The 16,982-nt window shown below is 48.1% G+C and overlaps 1 protein-coding gene and 1 long non-coding RNA gene across 2 annotated transcripts in view; one reads left to right on the forward strand and one right to left on the reverse strand.

The window, feature by feature from the left end:
* Nucleotides 1–16,982, reverse strand: part of LOC144105073 (uncharacterized) — a 318,288-nt gene that overhangs the window by 134,368 nt on the left and 166,938 nt on the right. The window lies entirely within an intron of this gene.
* Nucleotides 277–2,633, forward strand: LOC144116075 (uncharacterized). Its single transcript, XM_077650729.1, has 5 exons — nt 277–698; nt 867–942; nt 1,214–1,285; nt 1,892–2,055; nt 2,239–2,633. The coding sequence occupies exons 1-5, from the start codon at nt 678–680 to the stop codon at nt 2,440–2,442; spliced, it is 537 nt and encodes a 178-aa protein (XP_077506855.1). The 5' UTR covers nt 277–677; the 3' UTR covers nt 2,443–2,633.

The following is a 16,982-nucleotide window of genomic DNA, read 5'->3' on the forward strand; positions in this document are numbered from 1 at the left end:
CGATCAAGGACGAGAAAAACGATTAGGCGCACTCTACCAACCATCTTGCTCGTCCTTGCTGCTTCGTAACCTTGTATAAGTTGTTCCAATAGAGCGCACGTCTATGCTCTGCTGTGTGAACCCAAGTTATATATAGCGCATGTCCTTGTGAAGCCAAGCTGTACATTCCCCATTATTCCCTATTTCATTCCCTGACCAATACCTAGAAATGCTGGCGGAATTGGCATGACATACCGTTATCATTTGAAACGGCTAATCCACCATCATGACGACAGCACGTGTGTCCAAAGAGCAGCTCGTCATGATGGTTGAATTTATGGAACAGCACCCGGCGCTCGCCCACGCTGCCTCACCCCTTTCCGGGGGCTTCACGGCGGCTCGCAGGCGCGAGCTGTGGCAGCAGCTTGCGGCCCTGCTGAACGCCGTGGGCCCCGCTGCCAAAACTGCGCTTCAATGGCGCCACACTTGGCAAGTGTGGTGCACCCGCTGCAAGAAGCAGGAGGCGCAGTTTTTGGCGGCGGGAAGGTGAGCGTGTCAACAACGGTCTGTCGAATGGCCCTTGAATATGTCTCTCCACACCCTGTCGCAGGGGCACTGGAGGCGGCAGGCTGCCGGGGCAGGCAGGCCGGGTGTCCAAGCTGCGGTCGCCGGGCCTCGTTCTAGGCGTCGCAGCTCCAATGTTTTCTTCGTCCAGCCAGGTATGTTGTAAGCCGCGGTGACGTTAGTAATAATGAGAGGGGAATGATAGGGGAGGCTAATGAAGAATAATGAATGTCAACCTCGGGGCCATGTACTGTGAGCAATGCACACACATAATGAACTTCGAGACACTCGTGCATGAACGTGGGGCGCTGTGCCTCTTGCAGAACCAGCCCCGTGTGTCCGTGGGGGAGATGCCAGGGACGAGCGGCCTGCAGCAGGCAGAGGCGCGCTCTCCATCTGGTAAGTGAAAATTTCGTCATTTGATATGTACACCTAACAACTTGTGCACATTGTTGACTTCGTTGTGGTTTTTCTTTTAGTTAGGGAGGGATGCGAATGCTGAGCTGAGAAATGCAACCTCGAGTTATGTACCTTGTACTACATTGCCGTCTCGGTACTGCTATGTTTCTTCTTGTGTCTCAGTACCTAGTAACCGTGTGTTTTGCACCAATACACGCTCTGCTGAAACTGTCCACTAAGCAGTGCTGTCTTGTGGAATGAATTCACATAGATGGCACCCCCCCGGAAGAAGAGCTGGAGGAGCTGGACGAGGAGGACGAGGGCGCACCTTGTGACACAGCCTGTGAGTTGGTGTCCCAATATCATGCTGCACATTATCCATTTCGCAAGCTACCTAACAATAATACCATTCGCAGGAGCAGACTATCAGTATCACTTTACAATACGCACACAAGTTTGGTTTGGTTTATGGGGCTTTAACGTTCCAAAGCAACTCCAGCTATGACAAACGCCGTAGTGAAGGGCTCCTGGAATTTGGACCGCCTGGGGTTCTTTACTGTGCACTGACATCGCACAGTACATGGGCCTCTAGAATTTCGCCTCCATCGAAATTCGACCGCCGCGTGTTTCAGGCCAGCAGCCGAGCGCCATAACCACTCAGCCACCGTGGCAGCCACCCACAGAAGTGTCTTTCATATGCAGCACTGGTACCTTGTGCACGCTTTTTCCCTCTTACAGCGGAAACTGTGGTGTCTGCGATGGTTACACAAATGTGCACATTGAAACAATGCTGTTTTTGTCATACTGCTGATTATGAATGCTTTTATGTACTGCTCCCCGGTATGCATGTCAACAGCCCTCTGAGATATTGCACCAAACAGTCAAGTTATTGTACACCGTGCGCCACTATATGACAAGTGTACATTCAGTCACTTTCTCCTTTTGACAGCTACACAGGAGCGGCGAAATGTGGCGGCGGGGCGTCCAAGGCAGCAGCGGCGGAGCATGCGGGCGGAGGAGGTCCGCCAGCTGCTGACAGAGACGCGGCGGACCAATGACCTCCACGAAGCCCGTGCTGCTGAGGACGCCACGTTTCATGTGCGCCTCCTAGAGGTATGTGCACACAACACCCACCACATTTAGTGAAGGAGAAGCATCTGCATGCAACATGTTGTATCTACATTCACAGTTCGAAACCAATGCGTGACCTGTAGAGACATTTCACTAGTTCATATTTATGTCCAACGAGCCCTACATGTCTGTGAAGTGTGCAAATGAAGCTCCTTTCATGTGCAGGAACAGCGGCGAACAACAACAGCAGTGCACAGCCTGACGGCGGCAGTGACACAGTTGACTGCCGCCGTCACAGAAACCGGGGCGCACATGCTGCACACTGCTGAGGCGGCAAGGGCCGATACGATGCGCCTCACCGAGCAAGTGGTACTTGCGGTGGCCCTGATTGTGCGTGTTTTGAACAATCAGGTACAGCCACCGCAGTAACTTGTTCGGTGGGGCTTTTTTTTTCTTCCTTTTTTACCTGTTTTTTTGTTTTTTTTTGCGTTCTGCAAGGTACACAGCATTTTTTTATTTCCCTGCCGGGTGCAGGTGTTATGTATATATTTATTTTCCTCCTGCAAGGTGCAGAACATTTTTTTATTTCCCTGCCAGGTGCAGGTGTTATGTATATATTTATTTTCGTCCTGCAAGGTGCAGAATATTTTTTTATTTCCCTGCCAGGTGCAGGTGTTATGTATATATTTATTTTCCTCCTGCAAGGTGCAGAACATTTTTTTATTTCCCTGCCAGGTGCAGGTGTTATGTATATATTTATTTTCCTCCTGCAAGGTGCAGAACATTTTTTTATTTCCCTGCCAGGTGCAGGTGTTATGTATATATTTATTTTCGTCCTGCAAGGTGCAGAATATTTTTTTATTTCCCTGCCAGGTGCAGGTGTTATGTATATATTTATTTTCCTCCTGCAAGGTGCAGAACATTTTTTTATTTCCCTGCCAGGTGCAGGTGTTATGTATATATTTATTTTCCTCCTGCAAGGTGCACAACATTTTTTTATTTCCCTGCCAGGTGCAGGTGTTATGTATATATTTATTTTCCTTCTGCAAGGTGCCAAACATTTTTTTGTTTCCCTGCCAGGTGCATGGGGCTTGTGTATGAATGTTTTTTTTTCCTTCTGTAATTTTTAACTTGTGTGCAGTGTACAGGCTGTACAGTATTCGTTGTTCACTTTGGTTTCGTGTTTCAATGTGGAAGCATTGCTAGTCACATTGCGAGAAAACCTGACGGCATGTATGAGCACTCGCAGATGGTACAGAAAATCCCAGTCATGTCAGGATAATTTTGCCGTCATCACGTGATCGCATGGCGCACACGGCAAGCCGAGGGCCGCCTTTCCCGACAGTCATATACATGACATTCGCGTTATACACCCCCCACTGACTGAGTTCAATATGGCAAAACTTTTCCCTGCTACATTTGTGTCAAAATTGCAACTAACCATTTCTCGTGCAGTGTTCCAGGTGGTGTCATACGCACGTGCTTTCACATTCCTGCACATAACCAGTGTGAAGTGTGTGTGCAAATTTTTTGTGATGGTACCTTGCAACATCGTGCAAGACACACACAAGGTGTGTGATATGTACTGTTTACTTTGATTTCGTTTTTACCTGTTACCTTTTTACGTTCTGCAAGACACACAACGTATGCTAAATCTAGTCAGTGTTTGGTTTTCCATATGTTCATTAATCTTCCTGCTTTGCACATTCACGATTGTGTACTTTAACGACGCGTTGTGGTACACGTGCTTATAGGAACAATGTTGTAGAGGGCTCCACGTTAATTTACACCACGGGGTTCTTGAACGTGTGTACACATTGCATAGCGCACGCACACTGTCCGTCGCAATGTGACCGCCACGGCTGACAGTTAACCTGCTCCACATCGGTAGCAGAATACTTCAAACAAACAGTGGGGTGCCACGACGGGGCCTACCATGACTTGTTTCAAAATATTGGAAGGTATATATAGGAACTGTACAGCTACCGTAGTCCTCTATAAAGTCAGCATTCAAACTGCAATAAGGAAGGACATCGGGCAAGGAGACACGATTTCGCCAATACTATTCACCGCCTGTTTACAGGAGGTATTCCGAGGCATGAAATGTGAGCAGTTGGGAATAAGAGTAAATGGAGAGTACCTAAATAATCTGTGATTCGCTGAGGACATTGTCTTGCCGAGTCGCTCAGGTGATGAACGAGTTAGGCAGAGCAGAACGGTAGGTCTAAAAATTAACATCCAGCAAGCCAAAGTCCTGTTCTACAGTCTAGCAAGGGAACAGCAGTTCACAGTTGGCAATGACAGCTCATCGTGAGATGGAAAAAAAACTAGACGGATAAGAATGGGGTGGAGCAGATATGGCCAGTCCTCTCAGATCATGAATGGCAGTTTACCAATATCCCTAGGACAGGCCATGTAATTGCAAGGCAAGATAACCGCTGCTCCTTCAGGGTTACGGAGTGTATTCCAAGAGAAGGAAAGCACAGCAAGGGGGCGGAACTAAGTTAGGTGGGCGGATGAGAGAAGTTTGCAGGTACAGTGGACGCAGCTGGCAAAGGACAGGGTTAATTAGGGAGACATGGAAGACGCCTTTGCCCTGTAATGTGTGTTGTGAGGCTGATGATGAATGAGAATTTTGTCATGTTACAGTCATTATGACAGCACAACTTGCCATATTCATGATGCATTCCGTTGTGTGTCAATCTTCTTGCAACTGCTATGCTTTGCCATTGAGCAGAAATTCATAACACGTTGTCGTTTTGATATTCATGCATTTTGTGGGTGACACACTTTCTCTAGTCAGGCGAAATGTGTTACACACGTACAGCGCATTGCTTTAGATGTGTACCACGGTTTAATATGGGCTGAAGTGTGTTTTATGTTCACATAACTCACGTAGAAGCTGTGGTAACACGTAGGCCGCTAGTCTTGTCATGTTTATCATGTTTGTATGCTGCAATTTGTGCACCACACGTGAAGATGTTACTTGTTCATGGTATTGCAAGCAGTCCATTTTGCACCTATCTGTTCAAATAAAAACACCTGTGATAAATGCTGGTACAAAAAATAAAAGTGCATGCTGAAAGGAACTCTGAAATGATTTCGATGGACATATTGTAGTGCAAGAGAGGTCAAGTGCTCTTTGTTGGTATTTCAGTTAAATTTTAAAGGTGTGTTTGCACCCTGTAATTTAGGAATGAATAAAAAAGTCCTCCTCGCAGTAGGCCATACCCAAAGGGGACAACACACCTCACTGCGCGTCCCCTAACTTGATGACGCTAGTAGGCAGACTGGGTAAGCTTGAAGGATGGCCCTTCTGCCCACTGATGTCATCACGGTAGGGGATGCGCTATGAGGTGTGTTGTCCTCTTCGGTTGTGTCTTTTTTATTTATTCCTAAATTACAGGGTGCAAGCACTCCTTTTAAATTTAACTGAAATACCAACAATGAACACTTGATGTCTCTTGTACTACAATATGTCCATCGCAATCATGTCAGGCCTTGAATGCATATCGAGCAAAAAGATTGCTTCAATGGGACTTCTTCATTTCAATAAGCATCACAAACATTGGGTGCTTTGTTTCACAGTACACTTTTTATTCACCCACTTAAACGCACGCGCACACACACACACACACACACACACACGGCGTAGGAGAGTGCACGAAGACGGTTTTGACTTGCCAGACGAGCTGTTTCGTCGCCAATTTCGACTCAGGAAGGAGACTGCACAGTGGCTGTGCGACCAACTCGCCAATGAACAGGGAGGTGCGCAGGCGAGTGCGCTGTCAGTGCAGCAACAGGTGTTGTGCACGCTGCGCTTCTTCGGCACCGGCAGCTTGTAGGCACACACACGAAACAAAGAAATAAAAGTCGGCACTTTGCGGGCTGCGGCTAGGGGCACGACGCACAGTTGCTCACACACAAACGTACACTGACACGAGGGGATGGCGCTGCCAACAGTAACCGTGGCTGCTGTGTTGCACAAATGAACACCTTGGACAGCTACCCTGCGAGGTGGTGTCGATGGGCTCAGTGCTGGCGACGCTGGAGTTGCCGCCGCAACTGACGACGCACCGTGCGCAGGTATGCCAGCCTCTGGAGACGGGTTCTCCGAAAATGCTCGACAATACCGTCGCGCACGGCTCTCCCCCGCAGGTATGTAAGGCGGCTTGCAGCGCCTTGCGTGTGGACTGCAGCCGGAGGTGGCTCGTCGTCGTCCGGGTCAGCGGCATCTACGTCCCCTTCTTCTGGCAAGGGGTCATTCAAACACAGGTTGTGGAGCGCAGCACATGCGCCGATTATGAGGGCCGCTCGCTCCGGCTCGTATTGGAGCGTCCGGTACCTTTGCAGGCACCGGAAGCGGCTCTTCAACACGCCTATGGCACGCTCCACAACGCATCGCATGGAGCCATGCGCTGCGTTGAACAACCCCTCTGGAGACGCCACACTGGGATGCCCTGGCACAGGTGTCAAAAGCCAGGGCTCCAAAGGGTAGCCACTGTCCCCTGCATAACAGAAACGCAGCCTCTGTCGTCCTCAATCTCATCACTCTTGATACAATGGCAGCAGATTCATAGCAATGTCCAAAAAAAAAAGCGAAGACGACCGGTCCACGAGAGGCACAAATACGCACACACAAAGCGTACAACTTGCGACTGACTATTTTGTGGAAACAGGGACACTTATAAAGGATCAGGAAACAAGGTACACAGGCAAAGACACCGTGTGCAGTGCGAATACATTATCGACAGGGCCATGTGTGATCAGTGGGAATGGAAAGCCCCAATGTACCCTTGTAAGATTTCGATGTTTCTTTGCTAGAAATAATTCAGACGAACCGACACAGTTGTCACCCCTTTTGGAGGTGAAGTAAGCCTCGATAACCTCTTTCGGTTTTCATTTTTGCCTCACCACGGAATTTGTAACCGCGGTGGGGGTTTCTTATTGCTTACCCAGAAGAAACTCGCCACCTTGCAACAGCAGTCCTTGCCCTATCTCCTGCCGCAGCCACGAATAGCGCCACGAAAACGCGTCGTGGTCCGATCCTGGGCAGCGGGGGTCCACAGCTATAATTCGCATGTTGGAGTCGCACACCTGTGAGAGAAAGCACACCACAAGCTTAGTTGTGAACTTCCGCCGTCAAGGCCCGAGCTTAAGGCCGAACATGCAGTCAAAAACGGAGAGCGAAGCCTACTCACTATCATTGTGTTGAGTGCGTAGAAGCCCTTGCGACACCAAAAGGCGGCCTTGTATGCAGCATCGCCCCGTGGCGCCTTGATGGCGATGAGTGTGCCATCCACACACCCAATGACGCCGGGGATGCTGTCGTGGCGAAGGAAGCCCTCCTTCGCCGCCGCCTTCTCTTCCGGGGTCGCCGGGAACCGCACCCAACCGTCACGCGACCCCACTCTGACAATAGCTGCTGACACCCGCCGCACACACTTGCTCACAGTGGGCTGGGCTATGGCAACGTTGCCCTCGTTGCCCACGGCGCCTTGAAATCCGCCGGTGCCGAAGAAGCGCAGCGCGCACAACACCTGTCGCTGCACTGACAGCGCACTCGCCCGCGCACCTCCCAGTTCATCGGCGAGTTGGTCGCACAGCCACTGTGCAGTCTCCTTCCTGAGTCGAAATTGGCGACGAAACAGCTCGTCTGGCAAGTCAAAACCGTCTTCGTGCACTCTCCTACGCTGTTGCTCGCGCGGCAAACCGCGTATGGCAAAATAAACCGCCGCCATTTTCTGTCTCAAACGTGTTGATACTACTTTTTCAAGTCTCAAAAAATCGTCTCAATCTGCCGGCATAATTAGATGGCCAACGTCACCACTTCTGCGCCATTTACGACGTCAGCTGACGTCAGTCAGTGACGAAAAAAATCAAAATGGCCGCCGACCAATAGGAGAGAGCCAAATGATATACTTTTTGAGACAATTTCGATTGAGACTGATCCGTAATCGCGCCCCTGGACCCATATTGCCAGCCTTCACCGAGGACAATCGCGTCATTTCCCCATTCTTATTTCCAAGTTGACCAGTTCAGTCTTGCACTGGCATCTGCTAGCCATCCTGATTAGCTTGGTTTCTAGAGCAACTGCCCCAACGGGCAGTAGTCATAGGCTTGGTCCTTGTACCAGGATGAATTTATGTTTCAGTTGGCTGTTAGAAAGATAGAACAATGTCCTTTTCACACTTTGGTACCTTTGGCCGCAACGAATGCAATTTTGTGTGATACAAAGCTTTGCACTGGCATTTTCTCATATCCATAACATAGAAGCTGTATGTCCGGGAGGTCACTTGAAATTAGGGGCTTGAGCTAGTGGCTTGCAAAAACCGCTTGTGTCTAACCTCCTAATTTTCCGGCACCACTCATGGATGTGCACAGTGAGTAGGTTTTTCTAAGTGCTGGCACAGGCGTTTTTAAACAACAAAATCTAGGCTCCAACTGCCCGTTCTTCCAAGTGACATTGAAACTTGAAGGTTTCTTGGAGGCAGCTGTGTGCACAGTGAGTTGCATGATTCGCCATATCTTCGTCATAACTTATCCGTGCTTTGTTCAACAATTTACATACTCAAGAGTTCAACAAAGCTTTCTGTGGTCAGGTATTGCAATCGAAGTGAAGGAATGTAGTCACTGACCATAATTTTTTGTAGCTGTGTGGCAGGGTGTAGGTGCATGCTAATCAGCGATTCCTGCCTTGCTTGAAATCTATATGTCCTTAGAGGGTTTCGCTAAGCAATTTGGATGAAATTAGCATTTATTAGAAGCAGGAAGAATTATGGTGCATACGTAATCATATGCCGCCGAGGCTGTAAAAGTCTGAAGGCTTGAACCGGACGCTCGGTGGATCATTTACAAATGTACAACAAGCAAGTAAGTAATTAAGTGGTTTATTAAAATAATAATAAAAAAAAAGAAAGGAAAATATTTTTGCTAGCCTACCATCGATACTGAAGCACCTGAGTTGGGCCAGCAGAAATGAGTGATAGCAGGCAGAATGGAGAAATGAAATGAAAGAGGTGAGGGGACAGGAAGAGAGGATAGGGGGGGAGGGGTAATGTACACAAAAACTATTTACACAATAATAAATATGTACAGGTTGCGCACGTGATTAGTTCATGGTGAAGCAATAAAAACGCGCACAGCACAATGTTCACTACAGCTGCAGGGGGCGCCCAGCTGTTAGTCGGCCAAGGTAGCACTCGCTGAGCATTCGGTCACTGCACGTAACTACCTGGCGGACACAACAACAAATAAGGAAATAAAAACTGGTGTAGTGCAACAGTGCATGAAAAAAACAGTGAAATATGATACAGTACAATATGATACATTATGATACAGAAAATGATACAGTACAGTCTCAGTACAACACTACTAATATTGTGAAAGCAGAAATACACAGGTGCAAGAGAAACAGTTTTTTAGCAGGTAATAAGGGCGAAAATGCAAGAACCAGAGAAGTGCACAATGCGTATGTCGTGCTATTCCATGTCGGCGCATGTTAAACGACTCCAGTTGTCCTAAATTATTCCCAAGCCTTCCATTAGAGCCTCTTTTATAACTCATGTCATATCAGGGCATTAAACACCACAATTTAAAATTTTTATACCAATTTTAAGAAATATTTGAAACATGTGCAATGCAACAAGAAACAATATTTCATGGGTAATAGTGAACTCTTGAAGGGAAGGCTAAGATGTAGATTTTTATGTAGAAACAAGGCAAGGAAAAAGATAGTTGTCCTTCACACATTACTTCTGCAAGTTGTATGTCCAGCATGATGATGCCCCTCAGTGAAAGTACTGGGCAATGATCCTGTCTCTAGTTCTAAAACCACTTGCCGAATCCACTAGTGGCACTGTGGCTGGCGGCTGGGCTGCTCTAGAGACAGGAACAGGCGCAGTGCAATCACGAGTGGCATCGTACAGTAGAGCGGGTGGGACGGGGTCCTTGAGCAGCCGGCCCAAGTTGTGCAGCGCCGCACATGCCGTAATCACGATAGGCACCGTGGCCGTCTTGATTTGTAGTGTCATGTCGAGGCATGGAAACCTTCTCTTCCACACCCCGAAGGTTCGCTCGATGCTGCATCGCGTTCTTATTTGTGACTTGTTATACCTGTAGAAAATAAACGTTTTCTTTATTGAGAGCTGCCTTTACCTTTGTGAAAACTACAGCTTGAACTTACTTGTACTGTCGACTTCCTGGTAGAACATCATCTCTCAAAGGAGTCATCAGGTATGGCCTGCATGCATAGCCCATGTGACCAAGAAGGATGCCGGGAATGTCCCCCTGTTCGTACTGCACCCTGGCCCGACTGTTATCAAAAATGCGGCTGTCATGAGCCGAACCGGGCCAGCTGGCAACGAGGTCCAGAAACTGAAGTTTGGGACCTGTGATTGCCTGCAAAATAAATAAATTAGCACGAGTAAGATCGACTTGACCTGCACTGCGGCGAGAATGTTATTCTGGAATATGGAAGGAAATAGTGTAGGGCAGCTGAATAAAAATGTGTGCTTGTGTAAACCACTTGCATATAACATCAACACTGCTTGTTTTGAGCAATTTATATTCGTGGACACTGCATAAAAAAGTTGCAGCAACAATGCACACTTGTCTCGTACTGTTATGTTATTTTCATGCCTGTCATTACTGAAGGCATGTGCTACATATGCAAAACAACTCACTACTGTAATAGGTTACCTCTGCATTGGAAACAGTTAAAACGAAGGCTTATTTGTGATGAAATAGGACCAGGTAATTATTGTCAAAGCTTACTCTACTCAAAAATAAGAATTAAGTTTGCATACAACACAATATTCCTACGGCCTGTACTCAGCTGCAAATCCAGGAAAAATCGCCGATTTAAACATTTTTCACAGAACTGTTTGTTAGTAGCAACATATTCTTTTGTTATGCTGTTATTGTTGTGATTATCAGCAGCAACAACGTAACGATGGTGAAATTACGAATTTATGTTATCAATACTAATATAACGCGAGGAGAAGAGAAAATTAAAAATACAATTACGGTAGTAAGGCAGCCTCGACCCCTGTTTGCGCCAGGGCAACTGAAATGCTGGCTTCTCCAAGTATGGTATCGAAGGGTGGCTGACATGCAGTCATTAGCTCAATACTTCAATACCTTGGAACCGATTATAGTGCGAAGGGCATTCCGAAGCATTAAATGATGCCTCCCGCCGAATACTGAACATTATTTTTTTCTCAGTTCGCCGAACATAATTTTTTTTTGTCGCAGAACTTACCTGAACATTGATGGAGAAGTATCCTTTCCTGTTGCGGAAGACTTCTGCATCATTTCCTCCCGGACTCTTTATGGGGATGTGGGTGCAGTCGATGCAGCCGGTCACGCCAGGGAACTTCGCCACTGCGTAAAATTCCTCGATAACTCCCGGGGCTTCGGCGGCGCTCGGGAACTTCACGAGCTCCGCGAACAATGTCTCGGCTATCATGTGCGATATGCGCGCGATGATCCGCGACACTGTCGGTTGAGACACGTTCACAAGATCACCGGTGACGATCTGGAAGGTCCCCGCGCCGTAGAACCGCAAGGCCACGAGCAGCTGAAGCAGCGGCGGCACCGGGAGACCGCGTTCGTCGGTGTTGGCGCGCAACGGAAGCCTCCCAAGCAGCTCCAGCACCGCTTGCTTCGAGAAGCGGTACCTGCTCAAGAATTCGGCACCGTTGTATATGTCCATGGGGTTTTGCCGATCCCTGAGCACTGGCCGCGGAGCGCGCGCGTAGGTACCTGTACGCTCTGTCCTCGGCGATTTCGGCGGCGCGAGCACAGAAGTTGACGAAGTCGGAAAAACTGCGGTAGGACTCGGCCATGTCGAAATGCAGAAAGTGTCACTTAAGCTAGCAGAGAGCCTAGCTTAAGTTGTCGGGTCGATAAGAGCGCTCATTGTTCACAATGCGGGCTGGCGCTGAAGGTCCTCCTCAGCCCGCACAAAATGAAAAATACACTTTTTATGCGCATTCGCGCTCGACGCCGATCATGTTTTGTTTGTGGCGAGCGCGAGGTGGCGGAAAACGCATAAAACTTGCCAAACCGAGGCGAAAACGGGCCACGCCTCTTTGCTTGAAGTGAGCTCGTAGTGTATGTGATGCAGCAGTCAGAAACCAAGTTATGAGGGAGTGTTGTGTTCCCGTGTTTTCTGCCCACAGTTTTAAAGTGCACAGGCTATTTGGCTTTGCTCGTAACAGCGCGCGCCGAAAGAATTGCAAATCGCAGGTAAAACAATGAAAGACGCCGCCTACCAGAGTATACTGTGGATCATGGATGCAAGCCCATCTTTATCAATACCACGATTCTGGCCGACGCTAAGACTAAACTTCGGAGAGAAATAATTGAGGCTTTTCATATTGCTAACACCGGTGACGAATGCGTTAGTACTGCTTCAGTTGTTTTTCTCGACAAAGAGATAACATTCTTAGATGGGCATGTGTATATTCGATGTCCTCTAGGTTGCTTTACGTCGGTAAAACTCGGTGCTGTTATTTCTGTGGCTTAGTGTTTTAGAGTTTCACACTCGCTTTATTGACACTGTTTTTGCAACGGGGATGGTTTACCCGTTGACAGGTATCACTATCATGTTGGACTCTGCTTTTGTTATGGCATTTCTGACACTGATTTGCTAAGATATGTCATATCCCCCACTTACATTGTTCACCTCATGAATCTTCAGTTTCTTTTTTGGTATTATGTTTTGCTTGGTATGTTTGGAGTATCATATCAGTTGGGCAGAATGATATCTGGTTGTACCCTTGGCGGCGGTATGCTGGTATGAACTGCGCACGTGGCATATCTTTCTGTTGGCCAACACTGGTATATGTTAAAGTTGCCTGCTCTTAATAAACTAGTTGGACGTTGCACTCTGTACTTGTCGTATATGTGTTACTTTGTGTCCTTTGTTCATTGCGCAAGCACATTCTTCGTTAGAGGAATGTGTTAGAAGATGACTACCCTTTGACAGTCTTGTCATGTCTTGGCCTTCCGGACAAATTTACTAACATAGTAGGTGCCCTATATTCGGGGCTGTCGAGTCAGTTGGTTTTGAATGGGGCGTTGAGCGGGAAGATTTGCGTGACGCGAGGAGTTAGACAAAGTTGTCTCCTCTCGCCCGCTCTCTTCGCGATCTCACTGGACCCCCTGCTCCGTGTAGTTGAGGACCACCCAGCTATCCGAGGCTTCCCCCTTCCGGGGCAGGGAGGAGTTTCTGTGTCCACTTACGCGGATATCTCGCTGTTCTTGCGAGATGCGGACAGTTTCCTTGCCTTCTTGAAGGTTTTCAACGAATATGCGGCCCTTTCAGGGGCTCAGTTGAACATCGCGAAAAGCCAAGCTTTGGCACGTTTCAGGAATTGTTGCCTGGGGGAGTCCAGTTCGTCGATGGCTTGCGAGTGCTAGGAATTGTTTTTGAGTCAGCAGGTGTGTCGCCAAAATCGTGAAACCATGCCATCACTCGAGCGCGACGGGCCATAGACTCGATATTGCACACCTCGAACTTTCTTTGAGTGCCAAAGCACTGTTCTTTCGAACCTGCGCAGCTGCGTACGCTTGTTTCTTTGCGCGTATTGCTCCGATGCCGCGTCACGTGGCAGGGAAGCTGAACTCGCTCGCATACCAAGTAATGTGGAACGGAAACCCGGACCCAGTATCACGGCAAGTTTTGTCCGCGGAACGAGACAAAGGAGGTTTGAACCTACCATTCTGGCAGGCAACAGCGCGAGCTTTCGCCACCAAAGCAGTTCTTGACCTGCTGGCGGCCCAGGCGTACAGGGGTCGATCACTAGTCCTGTATTGGTTGGGTACCGAGAGTCGGCTCTTCCTAACGCAGCGACACACGGGACCTCTGGCAGAGCAACCTATGCCCTTTTACAAAGTGGCAACTGACTTTTTCCATTTCCGGCTCCGCCTGTTTCCGGATGCGGATATATGCGAAACACCAGTGGCACGTGTTAGTGCGGCGGTTGCTGTTTTAGAGCTCAGTGCTGACCAGGTAGAAAAAACATCTACAAAATGGTAGTCTTTCATTTCGAGCCCGTTGCCAAAAGAAGTACAAGACTTCGAATGGCGTCGCCGTTGGCAAATACTGCCGACGAGGGAGCGTCTCGCAAGATGGGGCGTCGTACCATATGCGCGCTGCGCCAATTGCGGCGCTTTGAGACAGAGCGGCACGCCCTAGAAGACTGCGTCGTAGAACGTACTTTGTGGCTCCTGATCTACAGGGTGTTTAGGGTGCGCCCGTGCCAGCGCAACTCGCGAAGGCGCTCAAGCTTTGAGCGCCTTGTGATCACAGTAGTGATGTGCGTGCTTTGGAAGAGACGTAACTTGGCCGAAGTGCGCGGAAGACGGCAACGCGCCATGTTTCCGCTCTTGAGGAGCATGCGTCTCACTGTGTGGGAATTCCTAGAAGAGCTGACAGTAGGCGGCGAAGCGCTGTTCTTGCGGCGCTAGTCAGCCCAGTTTATTTCCGTACATGGGAACAGAGTCGTGCTCCCACCCATGCAGTACTAGATAATATTCGATGCGTATGCCCTGAGTTAGTCGTGGTAACGGACACCATCCCCTTACCTATTTATGCCTATATATGGGAATAAGTGTAGTACGCAGATGGTAACTTTCCCACGCCCTTGGCCCTCACTCCACCCTTCTTCTTTCCCTAACCACCGCGTAATGAGATGTACGCTGGATTTCGGAAGAGTCTGTACCATGGTATTTACTGTACACAGATTTTTGGCCTGTTCGGTACCATTTCTTTCTGTTCAAATTGGTGACTGCTCCGCCCATTTTTTTTTGCACCGGTTGTTTCAAGATTACCTTATGTACTATTCGTGTCTAATTATTACCTGGTGTACTAATATGTTCTCTTTGTGACCACCGCGTACTGAGATGTATTTTGGATTTGTAAAGGGGCCGTGCCATGGTATTTACTGTACATAGATTTTTGGCCTGTACGGTACCTGTTTTTTTCTGTCCGAATTGGTGACTGTTTTGACCAATTTTTTGTGCTCCTGTGGTTTCGTGATTACCTAATGTACTGTTCGTGTCTAAATATTGTCTGGTGTACAAATAAATTCTCTTTGGTACTTTGTTGTGTCCTGTGTTCTTTGCGCAAACCCATTCTTCGTTAGAAATGAACCAACTCGCCCAGACAAGAGTGTTAATTCAACATATTTCTCCTACATTGGGCTCTTTTCTGTCTGCTCCGAAGATTCTTGAGCCAGAAATCACATGCGTCAATTTAATCGCCAGCACCATCTGCCAAGCAAAGTGTCTAACCTTTTGCATCCAGAAGAAACAGGCGCCCCCGGAGGTGCGACGCGGATTTGGACTGACGGAGCCGTCATGGGGTCATGTGAGACACATCTGCAAGATTATGAAATCGGAATACTGGAATCGGGCTAGGTTGCTGGAAGATTGTCTCAAGGTACTTGTGAAGGAGAGCACTGAACCATCAGGGCAAGCTCGTCGCCTCGCCGAGTACAAGAAGTTAGCCGCTAAATCTACAGATTTCCAGTGGCGCCATATAGTATTCAACCTGCCTCGTAGGGAAAAAAGTCAGCGAGAAGCGGCAGGCACAGTCATCTTTCTGGGGGACGTGCCACAACCCGACAGCGTAAGAACTCTGCAAAAAGGCCCCAAATTCAGCTATGGACCGCATACAAACCGACCACAACTTCTAGAACTTGTGAGGAACGTAGCCACCGGGGCATCTGTAACCAACAAAGTGAGAGTGATTGGTGATAGCGTCGACTGCCTCGTGCGGAATGCTGATGCTGGTCCAAGAAGAAGGCCTCCCATTTTGAAGACGGCAAAGGCGATTCAGCGTAGCGGTGCCACCGTACTCCAGGCTGACAAGGAAGGGGGATTTGTCGTGATGCCTGAATCGCTTTTCAAAGGCAAAGCGCAAGCAGCATTAAGTAAGAAGTTTAAGCAACTAATGTTTCAATCGAAAAAATAGAAATCCACTGCTGTGCAGATGCTACTGGCACTCTCCCTCGACAGGATGAAAAGAGAAGTAGAAAACTCAAAGAAAAACTTCCTGGAAGTATTTTTTCCGGGTAAAACCCATAAATCTGATTGCACCCTAAGGACCATTGTTTCTGAAAGAGAGACCTGGCAGGCTACAGTCAGCAAGTATCTACAGCAACAACTCAAGGGCCTTACCCTCGAGGGTCCTTTTCTAGTAAAAATTTCATGGCTTTTCAAGACCTTCACTCTGCCAGCTCAGCGTTTTCCATAGACGTCGAGGATCTATATTACTCGGTTACACATGAAAACCTTCTAGAAACGGTTGGGGAGAAGGTTTACAGCACAGATGAGATAAGTTTTCAAAATTCCACTGGAATCAGTACGGGTAACTTCATCACCTTGCTGGAATTCTACTGCAATCGACAGCCACATCCTCCGAAGATAAATTTGATGTGCAGAAAGATGGCATTTGCGTAGGCTCTGCATTCGCACCGGTGCTCTGTGACATATACCTATCTGCCGTGGACAACCGTATCAAGAAAAGCATGACAGGGACGGCCGTACTCAAAATTATGAGATATGTGGACGATTACCTGGTCATACCGAACGCTCCGTCAGAAGGCAGTATTGAAGGTATGGTGCCAGAGATTGTTAAGCTGTTCACTACTGAGTCTAGAGGCTTGAAGTTCACCTGGGAATTCTCTCAATGCAACTGTATCCAGTTTTCAGATCTGCATTTCAAATTTGTGCAACCTGATTGCAATCTGTGTTACAAGTACAACCCACGAACGAGAAAAAGTCTGCTTTCTTATGAAAGCGCCCATTCTAAATTGATAAAACGTGGGATTGTAGGAACACTTCTTCAAGCAGCGCTCAACAGAAGCTGCCCGCACTTCATGGAAGACAGTTTTGGAAGCCAAATTGCCCTCTCGAGAAAGCAGGATACCCCACTGACGTTATCAGCAGTGTCACAG

This window comes from Amblyomma americanum, chromosome 1 (genome assembly GCF_052857255.1).
Source record: "Amblyomma americanum isolate KBUSLIRL-KWMA chromosome 1, ASM5285725v1, whole genome shotgun sequence".
Lineage (NCBI taxonomy): Eukaryota > Metazoa > Arthropoda > Arachnida > Ixodida > Ixodidae > Amblyomma > Amblyomma americanum.

What these genes read in the sequence shown, in the direction of transcription:
- LOC144116075 (XM_077650729.1), top strand. Translation starts at nt 678, where the DNA reads ATGTTTTCTTCGTCCAGCCAG. An exon ending in TGTTTTCTTCGTCCAGCCAG is followed by an intron (nt 699 to 866) that starts GTATGTTGTAAG and finishes TGCCTCTTGCAG; the next exon opens with AACCAGCCCCGTGTGTCCGT. An exon ending in CGCACCTTGTGACACAGCCT is followed by an intron (nt 1,286 to 1,891) that starts GTGAGTTGGTGT and finishes TCCTTTTGACAG; the next exon opens with CTACACAGGAGCGGCGAAAT.